Below are 22,527 nucleotides of genomic sequence, written 5' to 3' on the forward strand. Positions count from 1 at the left end.
AAACAGAATGAAGTAACGTTAGTGAGTACATTTATTATAGATATTATTAACAACTGATGCTTATGATAACTAACGTTAGTATAGTATTTATGGTATTATTAACCTAACGTCAGATTTGGTTTTGTGGTAGCTATTGTCCATAAAGTCCTATATCTGACTCCACTCAGCTCCTGTGCCATTGGAAAAACATTTTTCTTCACCTTAGTTTGTTCCAGTTTGAAGTGGAGCAGCAGCCAATAAATAGGGCAGTCATCAGCCTCCAAACTAGGGCATCTTATTTTGATGATATGTTTTACAGCTTATCCGATGAGACAATTAGCAGATTTCCCAGCTGTTGTAGTTGCCTGAAGGAATGCCGGGAATGTAGCTGTCAGGGTAGAAAATTACCCTTAGCTTCTGAAGGCTTTGACATGTGTGGGTCAAATGGCCAGCCATGGGGGTCATCTGGAGTCAGAAAGTTTGTTATGAATACTGCTCAGACCTTCAGCACTTCTCAGTTGTCCCATGTCTCACTTGACTGGGTAGGTTATGGTCCCCCTGTCTTTTAACTGCCAGGTACCTATGCAGCCAGACAACACCAGTGATGCAAATGCTTCAGTGCATTTGTTTTGTCTGTGATGCTTTAGTGCTACAGATGGGGTTGTGAACCCATAAAATAAAGGGGGACTGCTCACTTTGATTTCCAGCCGAAGCTGTCAACAAGAGGAACAGGGAATGATAATGACAAATGCAGAGAAAGCACATTTGCCACGGTGCTGGAGTGTTTGATATCTGTTCTAAAGCAGGCAGAGCTGATGGCGGTGGCCTCTTCAGAGACTGCAGAGATTTATTGGAACAAAAGTGATGCAAGGGTGTAAGGGAGACTGGGGAGAGAGAAAGAAAAGAGGTACTGTAGGTCTCTACCTCTAGGTTTGAGTTGGTTGTTGGGTGTAATGTTTGACAGCATAACATGACATTCCTCAGGCCCCTGACAGTAGTAGCACATCAGTGGCAAACATGTGCTCATGCTACATTCATCACTTGTGCTGCCTTATGTTAGCCTCCTCTTTTCGATGCATTAGGCCACTTGTTCTCCGTGATAGTTTCAATAAAAGGCTCTTCAACTATTTTCAGCCCAGGCCCTGAATTAGGTAAATTTAGAGTTCCGCCGGGAACCGCGCTCATTATACCATAGTATTAGTGCTCTTTTTGTGCGGGGAGCTTTCCAAATGTGACCCATTTTACAACCTAACACATGCAGGACATGACAGTATATAACATAGAATAAAACAATGTTTAACAAAATAGAAGCAAAATGAAAGCCAGCTGTTTGTTTTGAAGTAATATGTTGTTACAACTTATTCTGTGTTCAGATCAAACCTAACCCAAACTCATGCTTTTCATACTGAAACAACCCTCTTCAACAAATGTTTAGCCTATTGCTTAAACTCCTCAGGCCTACAGGAAAAAGATGGGAAACCATATATTTAGCTGTGACATAACTGCGCTACACCTATAGGAAAGCCTTAGTTAGTTCAGTTTAGCCCTGCAGGTGAGGTGAGGCATCAGTATGGCCTCATGTTGGTTGAACTGTTGCATAACTGTGGGAACAGTGAAATCTGAGTTCTGATTATTGTGTAATTTATGTTTGTGTGTGTTTTTTTCCCACAGAGCAGCTACCCTATTTGGGAAGACTTTATCACCAAGGCCGGCAAACTGCAGTCGCAGCTCAGGTGAGAACGTGTTTGTGTGCACATACATCACATTTGTATGTTTATGTGTGTTTTATTGATAAAGGAAACAGAAACTATTACAATAAGAAAACTAAAAACAGGGGAAATTAACATTTTCACATAGTTAGTCATTTAGTTTCTCCAGTAATAATAGACTAGCTCTTGGTATTGTGATTTCAGTTAAGTGAGTAAACTTTAAACTGACAGGGGGCGGCTGTGGCAGAGGAGGAGGTAAGAGCGGGTCGCCCACTAATCAGAAGGTTTGCGGTTCGATCCCCGGCTCCTCCCGCAGCAAGAAAGGCGCTTTATATAAGTACAGTCCATTTACCATCCAGTGGAAATGCTGGAAATGTGAAAAAAGGTCACAATTTTGCAATAAAGTTTTGTGCTTGGCTAAGATGAAAATGTTGGCAAAAGCAAAATGTGACAGAGTGCAATAGAAACAGGCTTAGTGAATAAACCATGACGTACATGAAGCATGTGACTGAAACTTTCACTGTACTAGAGAGACACAAAATTGCAGCAGACGAAAGCATCAGATATGTGTGGTAAGATAAGGAGACTGTAACCTTCCTCAAATTACATGAAACAAACATCTATCAAGTTTTTCACATTGTTTTAGTTCGTTTGAGGTTTTTAAATATGTCATTTTATCACGCTTTCTTAACTTCACTATAGATACACACAAATTGTATTGTTAAACGTGCACATTAGAGTATTAACTACAATTTAAGCAAGGGAAGCACCACCTTGATTGTTGCATAACATCTCTGATCCCCCCAAAAATCTCTTTCCATCACCTGATTTTGTCCTTTATCTGGGCTTTTTTATTGAATGTCAGTGTCAATTCCCTTCCAAAGAAGTTTTAAGTGGCCACGTGTCCTAAGACTAACAAGCAATGACAGTTTACATAAAAGACTAATCTCTTAACAATACTGTCCAGGGGTCATTATGTGTCCTTTCCTTCCCATTTAGTCGTCTTTAAGCCTGATTTAATTTTTTTTTCTAATGCTGTAATTTTACACACCTCTTGCCAAAATTATTCCAAGTCTTCTGCTAACAATGGATGCCAATCCCAGCCACCTCTCCTAGTTGGTTTTAAGTGGCCACGTGTCAGGGGACAAACAACTTATGACAGCTGAAATAAAAGCTCATTGTCCAGCAAGTTCTGTAAATATGGATGTCCTGTGGTCTAAATAATTTTTTGATTAACAATGCATGGCAGTTCCCTAGCCATATAAGTATCCACGTGTCCTGAGACGGATGAATACTGACAGTTGTATAAAGGCTCAGGGACTAAATAATGTTTTCCAGGGGCCACCCACTGTCCCATTCTTACCTTTTCTCAGTATTAAGGCTGATTAATGGTGATATGTTTTTCAAATGTCTCCATCATTGAGGGGTTAAATATGTGACCCTGCCATGCTAAAACTCAGGGGAGTATTTGTGGCCTTGTTTGCTAATGACTGTTGTTTAATAGTAGGATGTCTGTGTGTGTGGACACCGGAGCAATGATAAAAGAACAAATCTACTAGTTATTGTTCTGATGAAAGGTGAATTGAGTATGTCAGTGAGATCTTTTTATCCAGTCACGGTAGGTAATTTGCAGCTTGATGATGGAGATACTTTTGAAAAGTTTGCCTTCTGTCTAATAATGCGTTACAATTCATTATCATTGTCTCATTATTTGACTTAGTTGTTTTAAAGCATTTCCTAGACCACTTTCCTGTTATCAGGATTAGTCAGTTGATGCTCCGGGAAAAAGATCAATTCCCCCTTTACAGGATGACTTGAGTTGACATTCATAGAAAGACGACCATCTTTCAGTATTTTAGACTATATATTGCCCGATTAAGCTCAGCCTACGCCCTTCTCCAGGCTGCAGTGGTTGTGGCATATGGCTGCTTCTAACGATGCCCTTGTTCCTGGAGCGCTAATAAGAGTGTGCTATCTTGGTTTGCTCGTGGTGACCTACAAATGAGCCTTTTTCTGTCTGCTTTAAAGCCACTACAAATTTGGCCAAACTAGCCCTTTCGACTACAGCATAACCCCCCACCCAAGGACCTCTGTAATCTGTTTGGGACTGGGCTACGTACACAGGCGCGCGCACACACACACACACACACACACACACACACACACACACACACAAACACACACACACACACACACACACACACACACACACACAGTAAAACACAAGCACACCCACCTTCCCTTCTTGGCTTGGATAAGTGAGTAGCCAGCAGTGGTAGTGGCATATGTCTGTGTGTGTAATGACGTCCTGAGGCAGACTGCTCTGTAATTTAGACCCTCTGCGCCCCTCTCACAAAGCAACTAGGAAATCAACCAATTACAGTGTTGGGGCTGTTCTGTCATTTTTTTCGTCCAAATATGTTGGGGTTTTTTTTTTTTGCCCCACACACACACAAACACAACACACACACACACACACACACACATATATATATATATATATATATATCCACACATATGCATGCTCACAGAACAGTGCTTTGAAGAAAGAGGGCAGGGTGGAATAAAGGCTAGCTGATTTCTAATCACAGTCCCCTTTTAACTTGTCAGTGTCCTTTTGGTGGGTCATGGTTAAGGCAGCTGTGTCAGAACTAGGCTTACACACAGGCCTCCTTCTCTCTTGTCTAAAGTTCATTTTCTGAGAAAACAGACCACCTCAAAACTTCAACTGTTGAACTGGTATGGTTATAAAACTTTATTTGGGCACAAGGAGCAGCCCTAAATGTTTATACAATAGATGGATGTGTAGATCAACAGACAAATACATACATTACAACACACACATACAAGAAATATCTCAAAGCAAGCTCAAAGTACTATCTCGGTCACAATTCTTGGTATGTTTTGTCTGAAACAAGTGGAGTTGAACACAGCCTCTTTCAATGATTCCAGTTTCAGTTGAACTAAGAATAGACGGGGGCAGCAGTGCTGAATGTATCATTGTCAGAAAGAACCCTCCGCTGTACTACGCCAGGGTCCATGGGGAATTTAGATTGACTTGGCCATGGCCTTGCAGAATAGATATGTTAAAGTCGTTTGTCTTGACTCCAAGACTGGGGCGTTTGCAGATTTTAAGGCTATTGGTAGCAGTCAAGTCATTAGAGTACTGTGCAGATCTGAAGGTAGTAATGTTTTATACACTTACTGCCACAGAAGTCTTGAGGCTTTTTGGCTGTCAAAACAGAAATTAAAACTGTTCTTACTTTTATTTATTACTATCATATTACTATTCTGCCATTATAACTTTAGTATGCATATATTTGTTGAAAAGTTACCTAATTTCACTGTCGACTGAGCCAGAAATTTTGGAAAGATTTCAGATGTTACATTTGTTCAATGCCGCTCATTTAATCATTCTCTGTGAAGTGTAAAGCTTTGCTTTTTCCCACTAATGTTGACTGTTTAAGAGTCAGACTGATTGTTGAAAGTCTAGTGAATGGAAAAACCAGTTCCTTAGTTAGGCGTGGAACAGATTATAGCAGATGATCATGGCTAGTAAAAGTAAACTACTGTATGTCAATGGACTGGAGCCACTGATACTAAAAGCTGCCTTCAGTTAAAACCACTTCCCACACAAACCTGTTTTGTATTAACATGTGAAACTTGACTGAACAAGACTTTGCTGCAATTACTTGTAAAATATGATCTATAGACCAATGTATACATGCATAGTATAAATTACTGGAGGCAGATATCAGTTGGAGGTTGCTCTGGTGCCCACACTTGTCTTTAAATAGAAAGGAATCTGTGTGTGCCTCTTCGTATGTTTCTTTTTCCATTTGCAGGACACACCCTTAGATCTTCTGGTCAGATCTGCAACAACACAGCACTTATTAGCCAGGTTTTTGAGTGATAAAGGAAATAAGTGTTCCATCATTGGCCAAATGTTGAGACTTGGCTGTCACTCAAATGTTGAAGACTGTTTAGGCCTGTAACATATTTTTGGACCAAGGTTGTTTATCAGTTGATCAGTTGTGTTCTGTTTTCCCTTTCTCGCAAGCTTGTAGGAGGCCCCTCTGAGATCTTAACTGTTACTCGATTGAACAACTAATTACATAGTACTACAATAAATCATCAGTCAAGACACATCAGCTCTGTGGTTAGCACTGGTCCTGGGTCAGAACTCCAGGGTGCTCCAGTGTCCTCCTACCCAGCAATCAACTACTCCTGCCATTGCCTTACAGTGTCTTTGGATACACTGAGTAAAATCATGCGTAAATATAGATTTTGTCACGTTTATGTTGGAAAATTAAAGATTAAAAACAACAAACTATTGTTTTCTCCAGTTGTGAAATCTACCTGTCTAGACTGTTTATGGAAATTCCCAAGTTGTGTTATGGTGGTTTTCTGTTTGCCAATGGACATTGACAGTGTTTACAAATTAAGGTACTCAGTGTTTGAACAAACATGCTTTTGTGGCCCAGCATGTGTTGGAAAATTTTCAGACAATTCTGTGTCTGTTATTTTAGCATGCATTGTTTTCTCTGTTGAGGAGCTCAGATATGACATACATGCACATGCACCAAGAGCCTTTCATCTACATACCTGTGATCTTAATCATGAGAGGTTTGTTGTTTATGAAGTAGGTGAGTCAGTATTTGTCAGTTCGCCAGTCAACTGGCAGCCTTTTGCCAGCAAGCAAAGTGACTGGTCAGTCAGTCAGCCAGACAGGCAATAAATCGAGATACCAGTGAAATGATGTCTGTAATGAGTAAAACAGACAGTAATCTTACACCAAGCTGTCACTACTTTTTTATGACTGATTGGTTTTTGCCCTTTCTTCAGTCTGTTATGTATAAGCAGTATTTTATACTGGAATTTGTAAATACTTGGTAAACCATACACGATGACAGAGGAGCAGGTAGGAGTTGTGAACAAGCCCCTTTTCTGTTTTAGAGTGGAACAGGGTAGATCCCTCATTGATCCTTTCATTGACCTATAAGTGTGGCAAACTCCGCTCAAGAACTGCTCTGTTGAGCCGGACAGCTTCCAGCTTTCTAAGTAATCACATAGACATTCCTCACACAGCAGGGCATGTTTAAGGTTTTACTTACACACATACTTAGTGAAAGTAAAATGTAGCGCTCATGCATACATATATGCAAACAATATTTTGTTTCTTTCAGATCAGTTTATGTGTTTTCCTGCCAACACTTAAGTATTGTGTGTATTTATTGCAGTTGATCAGCCACTTGTGTTTATTTAACCTCTGTGGCATGCTGTAATGCTTCTACCATCTTTATTTTTGTAATACATGGTATTTCATATTGTTATATATAAGTGTGATGTAGAGATATATATATATATATATTTTTTTTTTTTTTTTTTAACTAAACCTCTGTTTTTTCTCCTAGGGCGACTGTAGTTGCTGTGGCTGCTTTCCTGGATGCCTTTCAGAAGGTGGCCGACCTGGCTACCAACTCACGAGGTAGGAATATGCACTGTAGAAAGCTTGTGTATGAACATTGGTCTTCCACTGTAAACCTATTCCTCCTTTCTTAAATGAATCCATGCCAGTTTTAGTCTGGAATGGACACCTGTTGTAGCACAATGGTGACAGGGTTAAATCAGTTAACTCACTGTTAAACAGTATGTGTGTCTGGACACTTACGTGTCAGTGAGTTTGTCTGTGTAGACCTACTGTGCAAGTCCAGTTTTTCACCCCACTGTGCTGAGAAGTTCTGTGGGTTGTTTGCTTTATCGTATAGGTAGTAAATCCGTCAGTACGCTGTTTGAAGCTCTGCTGCTGGCTTTGTCTTCGACCTCTACCCTCTTTCCCCTGCTTCCTGCCCCCACCCCCACCTATACTCCACCTCTGCTACATCTGGACTCTCTAAAGTCTGCTTCAAACTCTGTATGTGTTTGAGAGGGAAGAGAGAGAGTGAGAGATCTCATCCCTCCTTAGCTTTGACACCTCCAGCCCTGCTCCATACTATTAATAGGAACTGAGACAGACACACACATTCATCACCTCAGTCACTGCAGAGAGAAAGACAGAGGGGGGAAATAGAGCTAGAGAGAGAGAGATGCAGGAGTACAGGGAGTCACCATACACTCCCTCATTCTTTGTCTAACACACATAGTATAAATGTTTGCAGTGAAGGAGTTAGATTCAGAGTCAGCTGAAGAGCGTTGCGTCATCTTTCATCTGCTCTTTCATCACTTTTTCTCCCCATTGGCTCTACATATTGTGTCTTAGGTTAGCAGTATCATATAACACCCTTATCATTTTTGTGCTCTGTTGCTCCAACTTCACTGCGCACCTGAGCCCTTCAGCACAGAACCAAGCAAGGATAATGAGTTATAGTGCACCGTTGTTATCTGTATCACAGGTAAATAACCTGTCCACATGATAATTGTACCATAGTCTTATAATGAGTCTTGATTGCCACGATTACAGACCATATTTTCCATTAAGGGTGCAGTTGTATATGTTTACACATTCCTAAAAGGGTTATATTAAACACTATACCTCAGATTGGTTATCTGTAGCATTCTTTATCTTTAAACAATGACATTTAAAATGCACTTTAGACCAGTTTGGTGCTCCCTTCAGCTTGATTTGTTCTTTTGCAGTATCTCAGATATCTGGAAATAAAATACCAATTTGAGCTGCTTTTTTAATGGAAACTTACTCTATAACTTGCTGTAATGACCAACAGAGAGAGAGAGAGAGAGAGAGAGAAAAAATAGTGTTAAGTAAAGGTGTCATGGTTTTTGATTTAGTTGCTTGCTTTTTAAAAAAGTTTTAATGTATTGAGATAATTCAGAAGCCTCTGAACCCGCTGCAGAGCAAATTAAACAGTTGCTAGGAGGCAGGAGAGTGAGTCTGAAAGGAAGTTTTTCTCATTACCTCTGATCTTAACTTATTTTAAAGATACTAGCAGTATAGCTTTTGTGGTTTGCCATGGTTTCTGGTTGCTCAGAGGAATGAAGAATTGGATAAATCTTTAGTCAGCCCCCACAACAGCCCATAATTTCTGTTTGGGAAAGAAAAATCTTTTTAAACTGATGAAGTACAGACTGACAGAAACACCATTTTCTGTTTGCTTATTATATTAAGCCAAAGGCTGCTGACACCACATAATACATAGATGATGCCTTCTTTCCTCTTCTTTCTATCTCACTCCATCCTTTTGTCCTCATGTGAGTCTTAAGTCCTAAGTTGCTTCCTATAGCCATCCCATGGTAACGGCATGGAAATCAGGTGTGTGTGTAAAAGGAAACAAGCCTTCTTCTCCCTACCACAACGCCATAGAGACAGCAAATGTTATAATAACAATAACAGTAAGACATAATAACAAACATAAAAGTGACCAGAAATCAGACAGTGCACTAATTGAAGGTCATTAAGTCTCTTAAACAGGAGAAGGCGTTTGGCTGCCTTTGTAAATGGCTGTACTGTTGTAAAGCCTTGCACTTGCACATTAGCAGTGACGATAGCTCATAAAACGTCACGGGTTGATCAGTAGACTTTAGCATATGACAGTTATGTTTATAGGTGATGAAAGTAGTGTTATCACTGAAACAGTGTGATCAAAAGATTGAAAGACATATTAACAGAAAAGAGTCTTTTAAAAGCTTGAACCATGGACATTTTATGTTCACATATGCATCTTTTGTCAAAATATTTACACGTGAAATGTTCATGCCAAACATTTATAAGGTTTTTTTTAAATAAAACTCTTATTTAACTAATGATTTAGCATTATTTTGCAATTATGACTTAAGCAAGATATTCATTTGTCTTTTTATCAACAGATGATGTTTTCACTCAATTCCTGAAGACCAACTAAAAAAAGGATTCCATTTTTTGGCATTTGAAATTCACACTGTTAGTTACAGTATCAGAATATTCAGGCTTTTGTTCAAGAACAAAGTCTAACAAAGAAGGCTATTTTTCTCACTGGTTCGAAAACTCCCCAAATGAATTTCATCTTCCCAGTTTGTCAGTACACCAGCAGTGATCTGTTTACCTCACCACTGTAGTAGTAAAACTATTGTCATAGGTTAAATATGAGAAAGGTGGGTTCAAGCTCTTCAAACAAAATCCGCTTTCTGAAATATATTAATGATTTCATTAAGTTCAGGCTATTAAGAGACATTAAAATGTTGATCTTTTGTGCAAAATTCTATAATATCTGCCTCATGTGTAATAGATATTAATCCAAACACAATCATTATAATTTTAACATTAATGCAAGTGGTTTTTGATTAAAATATTTATGTTGGGAAACCTGTGTCAGAAATAAAGCTACAGTTGTTTCATGCAAAACACATTGGGGTAGTGAAACAATATTTCAGTTGAAACATCAGTAAATGCTCATTGCATGAGCTAATCACTGTGGTGTTGTAAAATCTTCATCTCAGTTTTGGAAGTGATCCAGTGAAAGACTGTAGCTTCAAATAATTATCAGCTGTTGCATGCTGTTTGTGTTTCTGCATCTGTTTAAGAGATGTATTTAAACTGATTTATGAGAACCAGATGTATTCATAAAGAAACAGGGAGAAAACTCTTGCAAACTTGGGACACTGAACCAGTTTTTGGATTACTGCACATGGACCAGGTTGAAGACACCCAGTTAGACCATAGTTAGGCTTAGAAAAAAATGACATTACCAAAATAAACTCACAATGAGAGACAGGCTAATTTTTTTTTTACTCTCAAGAATAGTAAAGGTTAAGTCCAGCTTACCAGTTTACACTTGAGTGAAATAAAATAACTGGAATGCCAAGTGGAGAAAGTTTAAATAAAAGAAAGAAAGACCGACTTAAGTCTCCAGACAAAGCCTTTTCCCTCTGTTGAACTGTATTAAGCAGAGTCTATTAGAGCTGACATTGGTCACAGACACAGATATACTGGATCTGCTTGCTTTGATAGAACACACACACACACACACGTGTTCATTCAAAAACTTGCACATTCACAGCCACACACACAGGCAGACGATTAGCTGAAACCACCTGTTTCGCTGTGCTCTGCTGTGTTCGGTTCGGATTTGGACTTTCTCCACGCACAAAAGGCTCACTTTGCTTTGTTGTCTCGGTCTGAAAAACTACATTGAATTGTGTTTTGGCATCTCCCCTTTGGTTCTCATTTTTAGTTGTTTTCCAGCTGCAGTTTGCATGTTTGTAGTTTATATTCTTCATATGATGCCTGAGAAATTATTGTGAACCCAAATATAACTTTAAAACTTACTGTAAAACATGGGAGACTGAAAAGGAAAAGGAAAAAATATCTTATTAGAATGAGCAAGCCTTTTTATTCATTATGCTTAGTGTTGCAAATCACTGTGTCATATCAAGAACAAAGAGTTTCCAAATTGTTTAAATTACTTTTTTTTAATTATGTTTAATTATAAAGGACATTTGTTGAATTTTTAGACTTAATAATGAGTTCAAAGTTGTCTTTCCTGTAGCAATTCTGGTGACAGACATTTAGTCCACATTCTCAAGTGTGTTTAAATTATGTTTGTTTGTCTTCAGATATTGCCACTTTGTGCACACCGTCCTCTCTTTCTATGTATTGCCTTTTCTTTTACCTTATTTACTCTCTGTCCCCATCTAGTTTGCTCTCACGTCTTTTCTATCAGTGAACATTAAACCTGCCTGCAAAGGGGCGAAAACATAACATTCAACAGACATTTGCCTGTATCCTTGTACTCTTGGCACAAACACACACTAGGGCTTACACATCACGCGGCCGGAGAGTCACTTCTGCCTTGAAGCAGTGTGACAGTGTTTGCTCTAATGGTTCTATTTGATTTAAACTGATGATTAAACATTAATGATTAAACATGTTTTAGGTCAGACTTGAGAGAATTACTCAAACTTCAGGCCACATGGAACAATGTTTAGGAGACTCACAAAGTAGTTGTTACCAAGAGGTGTATTGGCTGAAGGGAAGAATGTGATACAATAGAGCAATGAATCTTTAGTTAACTCGCAATTCAATTAGCTTTCAGTTGAAGGTGCTATGATTTGACAAACAAAACTATTTTTGCTCCAGATGCACATGACCACCCTGTATAGGCTCAGTTCGATTCTAAAATGGAAACAAAGTAGTTTTAAATTATGCATTCACCTTGATGTTTCACATTTTATAGGCGGAATCTGAGCATATTCATAACAGTAAGTGGAGACTGCATTTGTTGGAATTGGTTATTAATCTTGTTTAAACTGAACAAGTTAAACAAACAGAATGGCTCACATTGATATACATCATATCCTGTCTATAATCTCCTTACTTCATTATCACCTTCCCCAAAATGTGACTTCACTGCAGTATATAAAAAGTAACCACCTGTGGAGAGCCCTCTGGATTTCAATGAAGCATTTTTTGCATCAGTGCTCAGTTGTTTAGGAGAGACTTGTTTATCTGGGATCCAATTATTTTGTCCAACCCTACTAAGCGGCTTAGAAAACCTCTGGAGAAGATGGACCCAGTGGTTCCAAGTACAGGGTACAGCCATAAATAGGAGACCAAGTATATGCTGCATTACTGTCTTTCTAAAGGATCAAAACAAACAGACGTAATATTTTGTACATTAGTTGCATAAAGACAGACCAATAGCTTTTAAATGCAACTTAATATTTCATGATCTTCATCTTAGCTCTTTTTCAGCTGTTGGCTGAGACAAGACCAGGCGATCTGAACCATATTCCCTCCCTCTGAAAGCTTGAAACTGTTCTGGTCATTGGTGAAGAATGAGACAAAGCCCTATTGAATACATGAAGAGACAGAGAGAGATAAAGAGAGAACATGGCAGAAGAACAGAGAAGGCGAAAGAATAATCCTTGCTCTTGTTTCATTGAGCACCAGTTCATTTTCCATGTAGATCCCCTCTTTCCCTCTGTTTTGTATCAAATTATAGTTTCGTCATAGTTTCCTTCTACATATAATGGACTTGTATGTGTCTGTTTCTGTGTGTCTGTGTGTCCTTTTTTTTAAGCTTGTTTGTGTGTGTGTCAGTGTTCATACAGTATACCAGTGCTACCTCTTTTTGGTATTCCATTCATCAAGTGAGTGTGAGAGTGATGAAGTGGGTGAGTTGTGAGATTTCTTCCAAGTCAGCCACAGTGAAACAGCTGATGGCAACCAGGCTGCACAGAGAGATGAGGTCATTCAAACAAGGAGAGCAGATGTTAAAAACAACACAGTAATGCAATTTTGACGTTTCCAAGAATTTCATGTTGTTGGACTAAAAACACACAAATTACATGAAATTTCTCAAGGGTTGGTAACTTTGAAAAAGTCGATGGCCATTGTGAAGTACCCTTAAGCTTCTAGACTATAGTATGCATACAAGGATATCTGCATGCCAGTAGGAACACTGCTTAGCATCCTAACAGTCTCACTAGGTTTACACATAGCAAGTTAGACCAGTTTTGAGGCATAATTAGGTCTCCTGTGTAGAACTTGTTTGAATCTTCATTGACCCATCGTTAAATCCCATAGTCTGACCTTGAAACCACTTTTCTAGGAAAAACCAACTAAGAAATGGGTCGTGAGAGCTTATGCTCATTCATGCAGTGGCCTTTGGAATATGTCTCATGTATATGAAACATTATGAGGACTGGTACTCATTTTTTAACACATTCACACGTAGCACAGAATTTCTAACACCACCCATAGTATAATCGTTTGTTCACAGCGATAAAAATAACCAAGCTTGCGTCACATGTTGGTTGGCAGCTGTCAGGACACTGTCTGCATGTAGAGTGAGTTTTTGTGTGTATATATACAGTATGTCAGTATGTCACTGTGCGTGCGTGTGTCTACGTGTGTGTGCGTGCGCGCGCGCGTGTGTGTGTGTGTGCGTGTGTGTGTGTGTGTGTGCGCGAGTATATGTTAATCCCAGTGGCTCTGCCAGCAGCTGTAACATTGAGTCTGTTTGGACACGTCCAACTCTGTAGAGATGAAATAGACACCTACCACAAAGCTGGCATGTAGAAGCTTGTTAGATCTTTTTGGACCTAAAAGGATGATTAAGTTGTACAAACGTGTTTTTAGAGCTGATAATTACTTGAATCCTCCAGTCACTTATCCAGTTATTGGATTGTTTTCAGCAAGAACAACTAATCATTCAACAGCCTACATCACTAGAATTAAATGGTCAGATATTTGTTTCACTTTATATGCAGTTAGCTTGTAAAGTCTGTAAAGCCCACTGTAAAGTCAACATGAATATTCCTTGAAAATATATTTTTACATTTTACATTTCCCTAGGTTTACAAATAAGACCTCTTATTATCCTAACGTAGATGTCTACTGTAGTAGTGTTAAGCATCTATAAATATGATAAACCAGTTCTTACACACTTCCTGTCTGTTTGGAACAATGACATCTATTGTTGTCATTATTGCAGTCGTGACTGTAGTCGTACAGTAATTGCTGTTACCCAGCCATACTTCTTAATCAGTCCTGTGCCTGTCCCTCTAAACTGACTGCACCTGATTTTAAATGTACATGAATTACAGAAAGTAATATACTGGGAATGCTGTAGTCAACACTGTAGTTAGGGGTGTTTTAATGAAAGCAAAACAACCCAGCATTAATTTTACCATACTGGTATACTGATTGAGATGCCCTTTCCTAGTTCTCTAATTGCTTTCTTCCCGTCCAAAAAAACTACTACTAAAATCGGGTTAAGAACTGTCCAACGCATTATTAAAACCTGGAAGGATAGTGGTGAACCATCCTCTTCGAGGAAGAAATCTGGTTGGAAAAAACTCTTGAATGATTGTGATCGGAGATTGCTTAAACATTTGGTGAAATCATATCGTAAGAAATCAACAGTAGAACTCACAATAGTGAAAGTAAGACCATTTCCACACGCACAATGCGAAGGGAACTCAAGGGATTGGGACTAAACAGCTGTGTAGCCATAAGAAAACCACTGATCAGTGAGGCTAATTGGAAAGAAAGGCTTCAATTTGCTAGGGAGCATAAAGATTGGACTTTGGAGCAATGGAAGCAGGTCATGTTGTTTGATGAATCCAGATTTACCCTGTTCCAGAGTGATGGACGCATCGGAGTAAGAAGAGAGGCGAATAAAGTGATGCACCCATCATGCCTAGTGCCTACACATACTGTACAAGCATGTGGGGGCAGTGTTATGATCTGGGGTTGCTGCAGTTGGTCAGGTTTAGGTTCAGCAACGTTATGTCCCCAAAGAATGAGGTCAGCTGACTACCTGAATATACTGAATGACCAGGTCTTTCCATCAATGGAGTTTTTCTTCCCCGATGGCACAAGCATATTCCAAGATGACAATGCCAGGATTCATTGGGCTCACATTGTGAATGAGTGGTTCAGGGAGCATGAGACATCCTTTTCACACATGGATTGACCATCACAGAGTCCAGACCTCAGCACCATTGAGAATCTTTGGGATGTGCTGGAGAAGACTTTGCGCAGCAGTGCGACTCTCCCATCATCAATACAAGATCTTGGCGGAAAATGAATGCAACTCTGGGCAGAAATAAATTTTGTGACATTGTAGAAGCAAACGATGCGTGCCGTACTCAAAGCTAAAGGCGGTCCAACGAAATATTACAGTGTGCAACTTTTTTTTTTAAACGGGCAGTGTAGTTGTGACAAAGTGGCTGTGCTACATCTTTTTGACCTCTATACACTTCCTAGCTTCAACCCATTGTATAACCTCTCCCATTAACATCAATGCCGCCCTCCTTATGGAATAGCTTAGTTCCACTGAGGCCCTTGTGTGCCTACAATGAGTTCAGCACCCCAAAATAACTTCCAACCCAGAAGTGTGTATGTTCTTTCTTTTCAACTATCTGTGGTGTATTTCTTATACATCTTAAAATAAAATGTCTCTGAAACAGATACAAGACAATTGACAAACTACAAAAGCAGCAGATTATGTTCATATGGTATGTAATACATTGTTGTTCATGCTGTGTTGTTTTGTTTAGCAGATGTTCAGGGCAAGTGGGGCTATAAACCCCAGATAACCCCAGAAGAATTACCTTACACTATTTGCAGTCACTGGTAATGCACTTGATGCCTCTACTAATCTGGGGCAGAAGCTGTCACAACTGTTATCTGTTATCTATGCCTGTAACTTTTACAGGCATAGATAATATATTCACATATCACTCCTTTTAACAGTTCAGTCTTGGTAGTTGATGCTTTAGGAAGGGTTAAAAAGGCAAGTGGCAGCTGCAGCATGGATGGCAAAAACATTAACATGCACATGAAGCCGTCAACTATGTGTGGATGTGAAACAGTGAGCTCCATAAAGTCTAAATAGGAGATAAAGGATCAGTTATAAGTGTATACATGAACTAGATACTGTAGATCTCTGTATTCCTTCAGTCTGAATGAGTCTTGGGGGCCAAAACGCTGTTAACAAGGGTGTGTGTCATCCAAAGCATCCACAAGTGATCTGTGCGTGCGTGCGTGCGTGCGTGCCTGCCTGCCTGCGTGCCTGCGTGCGTGTGTGTGTGAGACAGAGAGGGTGAGAAATGTGTTTGTCGTCATGTATGTGCAGGGGTTCGAACTTCTGGGTACATACAGGGATGCACATGCTATACATATTTGTTTGTGTGTGTGTGTGTGTTTGAAATGTGTGCATATGCATGCCCAGGTTGTTTCTCAGTGAGACCTTTATTCCCTTGCTCTCATCTTTTTTTTTACGAGTGACGCTGGGCCATAGAATTACTGTGAACTAGCACACATCCAGCCTATTTTGATTAAAGTAAAGAGGATCAAGTTGCAAAGTCCAAAATAAGTAGACACTCAGGTTTTATCATGCCCTTTTCATTTCGACTAACTTAACTAGATAACATTAACTCTAGATAATCCAGAAAATTTTACCTGAATGCAGATGTAATTTTACTTTACAGGCTCCAAGACAGAAGTGACATTTTCTTTTAAATGATCATGGACACGTTTGCTTTCTAAACCCAACTTGGAATGCACCGAACTCAAGGTTTTTGGTGGAACAGAATTCAATTTACTTCTGCCTAAGCACACTGTGCTCTGCCATGGAAAGACCCCCATACAGCTCCATGGAAAAAAATGTGGCCCTTTCCTCTTTGCCCCTCTCAGTTCATGGCTTGGCCTTTATTACAGAGCAGCCTTCGATCCTGAAGTAACCCACTGTCTCAATGCCCTCTCTGAAAGGGCTCTGTCCCCTTTTCCAGTTTCAGTCCAAGACCAGCCTGGTCGTATACATTCCCTGTCCGCTGTCCAGCCCAGACCTAGATCCCATTCCCTGGACAAGCTCCGCGCCTCTCAATCCACCCTCTGTTCTCTTCTGTTCACCCTGACCCCATCCTGGGAATCTTACAGATCACTGGAACAAGCAATTAAATCAGTTAATGGTTCAAATACACAGACTCACGCATAGACTCACAGACTAATTCAAGCTTGCACACCCTCATGTGCACATACACATACATGCATGCGCAGCACATGTAGCGATTCAATCATTTAGACTGAAATGCACGAAATTATCTCTGTCTCTCCGAGACTCACAAACAACAGATCGTCTCATGGTAGACTCACTTACCTTGACATTTAGTTTGCAGTATGAAACGCATTAACATAGTGTCTTAGAAAGATTTAGCGACAGCCGTCTGCTTTAATATGAACATCTGCCCAGGGACATTGCAAATTCAGAGTTGGGCTCCAAAATGCCCTTGTCATGGATCTGAGGGACACAAATGTGTCGGTGTATGTGTGGAACAAAAAGGATAAGGTGCAGGCCAGTCTTCCCAGGACAGAGAGAGAATGTGTATGTTTTCGAGACACAGAGGAGAGCAGGCCAAACACCCTGGAGTATGTTTGAGCCAAAAAAGGAAGCAGGGAATTCTCTGTACACTTCACTATGCGTGCATGCAATGTGTATTTGCGGGTGTTGGGGCTGTTTGCTCTCTGTTTTTGTTTAAACATAAACCCGGTTAGACCAGTGAGCTTTGGAACATCTGACATGCATGCAAGGCCAAATTCAAAACACATTTCTTTGGCAAATGAACTTCTGACTTATCTCTTTCTGAGGTGGTTTGATAACAATTTATTAAGAAAGTTGAAGCAAGCTAATTGATTCTCCTTTCTGATGGAAAACCTTTTTAGGTTGCTGACATTTCCTAAATGTTCAACACTAGACACTTCATAAAACACTCTGAATGAATGAATGATGTGTGTGTGTGTGTGTGTGTGTGTGTGTGTGTGTGTGTGTGTGTGTGTGTGTGTGTGTGTGTGTGTGTGTTCCTGAAAAACTGAGGACAACCAAGCTAGTCTGCTCCATGTCTGGACATGAGTTTCCTTCAAACATGAAGTTGTGTGTATGTGTAATTGCGTCTGTCTGCTCAGTGTGTGTGTGTGTGTACACTAATTTGTTTACATTAAAGCATTGCCCTGTGTGTGTATTTTTTGTGTCTAGCTCACAAGTGTATGTCTTGTGGCTGTGTGTGTGCTAATTTTAGGTTTCTCTCTCTTTAAAAGTTAACATTGAACACATTAACACAAGACCACATCCCAGCAGCCAGGCTATGACCCAACACAGTATGCTTTTGTTCTATCTACCATGCACACACTTATAGACTCACATTGGATTTAACAGAGATACACTCACAGCTCTGCCCTCCAAGCCCTTGGTTAGAGCCCAAATACTCTATGGCTCAGAGGAAGATTAATCAGGCCTATTAGAAATTAGAAATTTGAGTCTGAAAACTTTGGCTCTAAAACCACTGATCTTTATTTTGACAAAGTGTTTGGCAGTCCCTGCAGTGTAGAGTAAGTGTCAAGTTGCAGCCAGAAAACAGAAATTTAGCAAAATGGTAATATTCGATATCTCTAGACATAACTGTAACGCATGCCAAGTCAAAAACAAGTAGGTGTGTTTATTGACTTGTTTCCCATTTCCCTTTTGATAAATATATGATTACTTTACTTTAAGAAGCAATGTCATTTAAGGCTACCTGTCTGCTTTCCTCTGCTCCGTCCTTCTTTCACCACCATTTACTTCTTATTTTTACTTCTTATTTTATCTCCTCTCTTTCCCGATGTTCTCCTGTCCTCTGCATCTACACACTTACCTCCTGTGTGTGTGTGTGTGTGTGTGTGTGTGTGTGTGTGTGTGTGTGTGTGTGTGTGTGTGTGTGTGTGTGTGTGTGTGTGTGTGTGTGTGTGTGTGTGTGTGTGTGTCCAGGCTGTCGAAGCCAGGTGTATACACAGCCGGTCTGTGACAGCAGCAGTATCACCAAAGCATGTTCTGTTCATCTGGACCCTGCTGCTCAGTTGAAACTCCCCTCAAGGACAGAGAGAGAGATTGGAAGATGGAGGGGGGCAGAAACAGAAGAGAATGGGATTGAAATGGGAACTAAAAGAAATGATAGGTGCATTGTGTCTTCAGATTGTTCAGTATTTGATATACCATACTTGAGAATAGATGGCACCTGCCATACATTTGCATACACTCAAAGATGGAAACACATGCACAATGGGATACCATCATCAGCTTGTTTGCTGTGTGACTGGGCAGGTGAGCCATCTGCTGCAGCATGACTATTGAAGGTGAACTTGAAGTGTTACCTCATTCATTCCTCCGCAGTCACTGTAAAAAAAACTTTATTCTTTTAGAATAAGGCAAGGTGACATTAAACTGTGCATTATATGCATCTAATTTGTCTATATGTAATTATTTAAGCTAGGTTTTTTTTTTAATTTTGGGAAATAATAATTTCAGTGAATGCGTTTTAAACTGTGCTGAACAAGCATGCTATTCTTTGAATAGATTTGATAGGTATGAGTTTATCATTAAGTGTCTGAGATAATACCGCCATTGTATTGGTTGATAGATTGATAAATGATGACTAAGTTCAGTCCCTTCAACTTACTCAGACTCTGACTCATTGGGCTTTCAGAGTCTGGATTGTTTCCTATCGTCCTATAGACACTTCATAAAACACTCTGAATGAATGAATGATGTGTGTGTGTGTGTGTGTGTGTGTGTGTGTGTGTGTGTGTGTGTGTGTGTGAGATGGATGGATGGATATATATATATATATATATATTGGTAGAACACACACACACTTTATGCATGCATGCATTCAAAGGCTCAGACACACACATGGTAGATTTAATCTGGTGGCCATTATTGCAAACAAGGCAGTGTTGTGTTGTACTGACAAACAGTTCTGTCTCTCTAGTGTGTGTCTGGTTTAAATTATCACCAGTATCTGCCTGACTAGAGGCCTCTTAGCCTCTTTCCCTACAAGGAAAGGAAAGGTCACAGGCACATTCACATACCAAGTGCAGAAGGTGAGAAGCCAAGCATTGTAGATATTCTTGATGCCCTTTATGGTTTCAAGTAAGTGTCAAGTTAGGCTTAAGTTAAGTTAGCCTGATGTTCATTGCTTTCATGTGTCTGTTAATTATACCTATATATACTAAGACTGCTGTCTTGTCTCTAACTTTGTTAGTGAAAAACGTGTTACTCTTAATAAATAACAAGGAAAGGCAGCCTGTGTAAATTGTGTTTCAGGGTGGATTTCCCCTCTGCAACCAAAGTTTTCATCATTTTGTCACACTTTTGTCAATTTTAACACCAGCATTAATGTGATTCATCATAGTACAGTCATATAATTCAGTTTATAGCTCTTAAACATGTTTTAGGGTGAAATGCCTCTTTAAAACTTTTAAAAACTAAACAGCAGCGTAATTTACGACAGTGGGACAAAACTACATTCTCTCTCACTAAAAGTTGTTTAAGTGGTCTTACTCTTAAAATAAGGAAAATAATCTTATTATGGGTTAGGGTTATATTTATATATTTTTTTCTTATATTTTTTAATCAAGTAGTTTTTATTTTGGCAATACTATAGGGGACCTTGCATGTAGTGTATATTTAGTACACTACATATAGATGCACATTGTCTATGTAAATGCACATTGTCTGTAGATGTACATTTAAAACCTAGCAGTGATACCATAGTGTTTGCTATCACAGTATTACAGCTGCTGATTTATATAAGTAAATCATTTTATGTAGATTATTACCTGTGTAGTGTAGTGATTGAATAATATACATTTGAATAAATGTTAGATAAGTGTATTTGTCAATGAAACCTTTCAAATGTTGCTCTTGGTTTGATAGACAAAAGAGAACAATCCAGTGCCATTCATTGTGCACACCCATACCAAAACTGCATCATGGCTGTCAAAATATCTCCAAATATTCACTGTATGTTTAAAGCATACTCTCTCCACCCTCCTTACTTAAATTAACCTTTTTTCCTTTGTATGATTTACACAGCCATATTGTAATGTTTTCTATGAGCTATATTTTAAAAAAAGTTATATTTATTTTATTATTGTAGTGTTGATAACCATGTAGGTGAAAAGTGCATCTAATACCTGACTTGACTGTTTCTGCCATGATTACAATGTAAAAATGTATAGAATTGCAATTGAAACTGAATGTGAGTAATGCAGAACACATTGGCTGTGAATGTGACTCAGACCCTGTGACTCACCTGAGTTTATTTAGTTGTTTTTGCTTTCAGTTATTGCAGTGGAAATATGAACCTTGGTCATCTTCACTGTAAATGATTAACTGTGACATCAGACTTTTTGCACGTATGAAGCATATGCTGAGGTAACACTGATCTGCACTATTCACCAAACAGTGTCTAATTTGCTGCATTTGCTGCGGCTTTTTTGTTAATGATTGGGTTTCATTGTTTGAAATTGCAGTTGTCATTGCCACTTCTTCTCAGTTCTGCATATCACTAATAGGGATAGCAATACTTAACCAAAAAAGCAATGAATTTAGTTCACTGGTAGAGGTCCTAGTAAATCTGCTCCGTCTATCTGTCTGTAGAATGTGTGTCAGACCAGAAAGGAAGATTAGAGAAAAAGTGGGGCACCAGAGCCTGGAAAAGAGCAAGAGTGGGCTCTAGGGTAATCTATTCTCTCTCTTTCTCTTTTTCTCTTTGTCTCTCGTTCTCTCTCTCTGGTCATCTTATGACACGCTTAAACCCCCTGGTTGGTGGCTTTAATTGGTTAGATTATAGGCAGCACACTTACAGTTGAGCTGTTACATGCTGTGTAGAACCAATATGCAGGCACTGACTCTCAGTGAATGACGAGCCAAATTGCCCTGTCTATTACAACAACTGGTGTTTTTGTGTTTACGCTTTTAGAGTTTATTTTTGATGATTTATATTGTCTAAAAGTTTATCATTGAAAGCCTGTGTATTTGTATTTTCCTAAATACCCATTAACAATCATTCCACCCAAGATTCAAGAACCGACTGTGTTCCTAAACAAGCAGCTCTGACGACCAAGTGATGATAAGATCTTAACTACCTGCTACTGTATGTGGGGAACATTAAGATAACAGGGACTGTGGGAGCATTTAGGCTTGTTGTTATCAAGATGAGTGAGGTTTGACATTTGACATTTAATATGTTGCTATTCTTCAATGTTGTTGTAAGTATTTTCTGTTGAGACAACACTGTAAAAGTGGCTTGCTATCGAATCAGTAAAGACCTGCCGAAATGCTGTATTTCCATCATGCACTTTCCCATAGGACATTCTCCACTTCTCTTTGAGCATTTATTTTTGTCTTGACTGACCGCCCATTGAACTGGCCAACTGCTTACTGACTGGATTAAGTCAGGCACCATGTTAACACTATGGTACTACATTCACAGAGACATGAGGGACATCAGAGACGAGGGGTGGGAGCAGAGGACTAAGCCAGTACGGAAAGAAACCAGAGAGAAAGAAAGAAAACTAAACTGA

The 22,527-nt window shown here is 39.4% G+C and overlaps 1 protein-coding gene across 14 annotated transcripts in view; it reads left to right on the plus strand.

Annotated features, from left to right (window-relative positions):
• LOC127366917 (protein MTSS 1) overlaps positions 1–22,527 on the plus strand; it is a 51,251-nt gene that overhangs the window by 772 nt on the left and 27,952 nt on the right. For all 14 annotated transcript variants that reach the window (XM_051406348.1, XM_051406357.1, XM_051406354.1 and 11 more), the window contains exons 2-3: positions 1,651–1,712; positions 7,103–7,176. In XM_051406348.1, the coding sequence (XP_051262308.1) occupies positions 1,651–1,712; positions 7,103–7,176 (136 nt within the window). The remainder of the gene's footprint in view (positions 1–1,650; positions 1,713–7,102; positions 7,177–22,527) is intronic.

This window comes from Dicentrarchus labrax, unplaced genomic scaffold (genome assembly GCF_905237075.1).
Source record: "Dicentrarchus labrax unplaced genomic scaffold, dlabrax2021, whole genome shotgun sequence".
NCBI classification, from domain to species: domain Eukaryota; kingdom Metazoa; phylum Chordata; class Actinopteri; family Moronidae; genus Dicentrarchus; species Dicentrarchus labrax.